This window comes from Tupaia chinensis, unplaced genomic scaffold (genome assembly GCF_000334495.1).
Source record: "Tupaia chinensis unplaced genomic scaffold, TupChi_1.0 Scaffold142531_1, whole genome shotgun sequence".
In the NCBI taxonomy this organism is placed as follows: domain Eukaryota; kingdom Metazoa; phylum Chordata; class Mammalia; order Scandentia; family Tupaiidae; genus Tupaia; species Tupaia belangeri.
The window spans coordinates 1-505 of NW_006202380.1; the positions used below are offsets into that span (position 1 = coordinate 1).

The 505-nt window shown below is 50.5% G+C and overlaps 1 protein-coding gene across 1 annotated transcript; it reads right to left on the minus strand.

The window, feature by feature from the left end:
• Window positions 1-59: 59 nt before the first annotated feature.
• LOC102499997 (mas-related G-protein coupled receptor member X2-like) lies at window positions 60-501 on the minus strand (the record flags this gene model as incomplete). Its single annotated transcript, XM_006163529.1, has 1 exon — window positions 60-501. A coding segment is annotated over one exon (442 nt), but the record flags the coding sequence as incomplete, so codon positions are not given.
• Between the last annotated feature and the right edge of the window lie 4 nt (window positions 502-505).

The following is a 505-nucleotide window of genomic DNA, read 5'->3' on the forward strand; positions in this document are numbered from 1 at the left end:
AGAGAGAACCACAAACAAAAAAATGAGCCATGTAGGTATGATGAAATAAAATGCCGTACATTGATAGTAGCCATGAATCATAAATAGGAAACGACAGTGGGACCCGATGAAGATGTTCATCAGCAGAGACAGAGCCCAGAGCAGGGCACACATGACAGCTGATAGGTGTCTTGGGCGGCGGCAGCGGTACCAGATGGGGCACAGGACCGACAGGCAGCGCTCGGTGCTAATGGCGCTGAGAATGCTCAGACCTGCAATGTAGGAGGAGATTGTCACAGTCATGAAGACGATGTGGTAGATGATGTTGGGAACGAAGATGTTCATGAGTTCCAGCAAGGAATATACAACATAGGTGCAGAGTAAGAGGAAGTCGGCCCCGGCCAGGTTGAGGATGTAGACGGAGAAGGCATTTCGACGCATGCGGAAACCCAGGAGCCAGAGCACAACTGCATTTCCAGCCAGCCCAATCAGCCCGATAATGACGGTCAACAAGTTGAAGATCCAG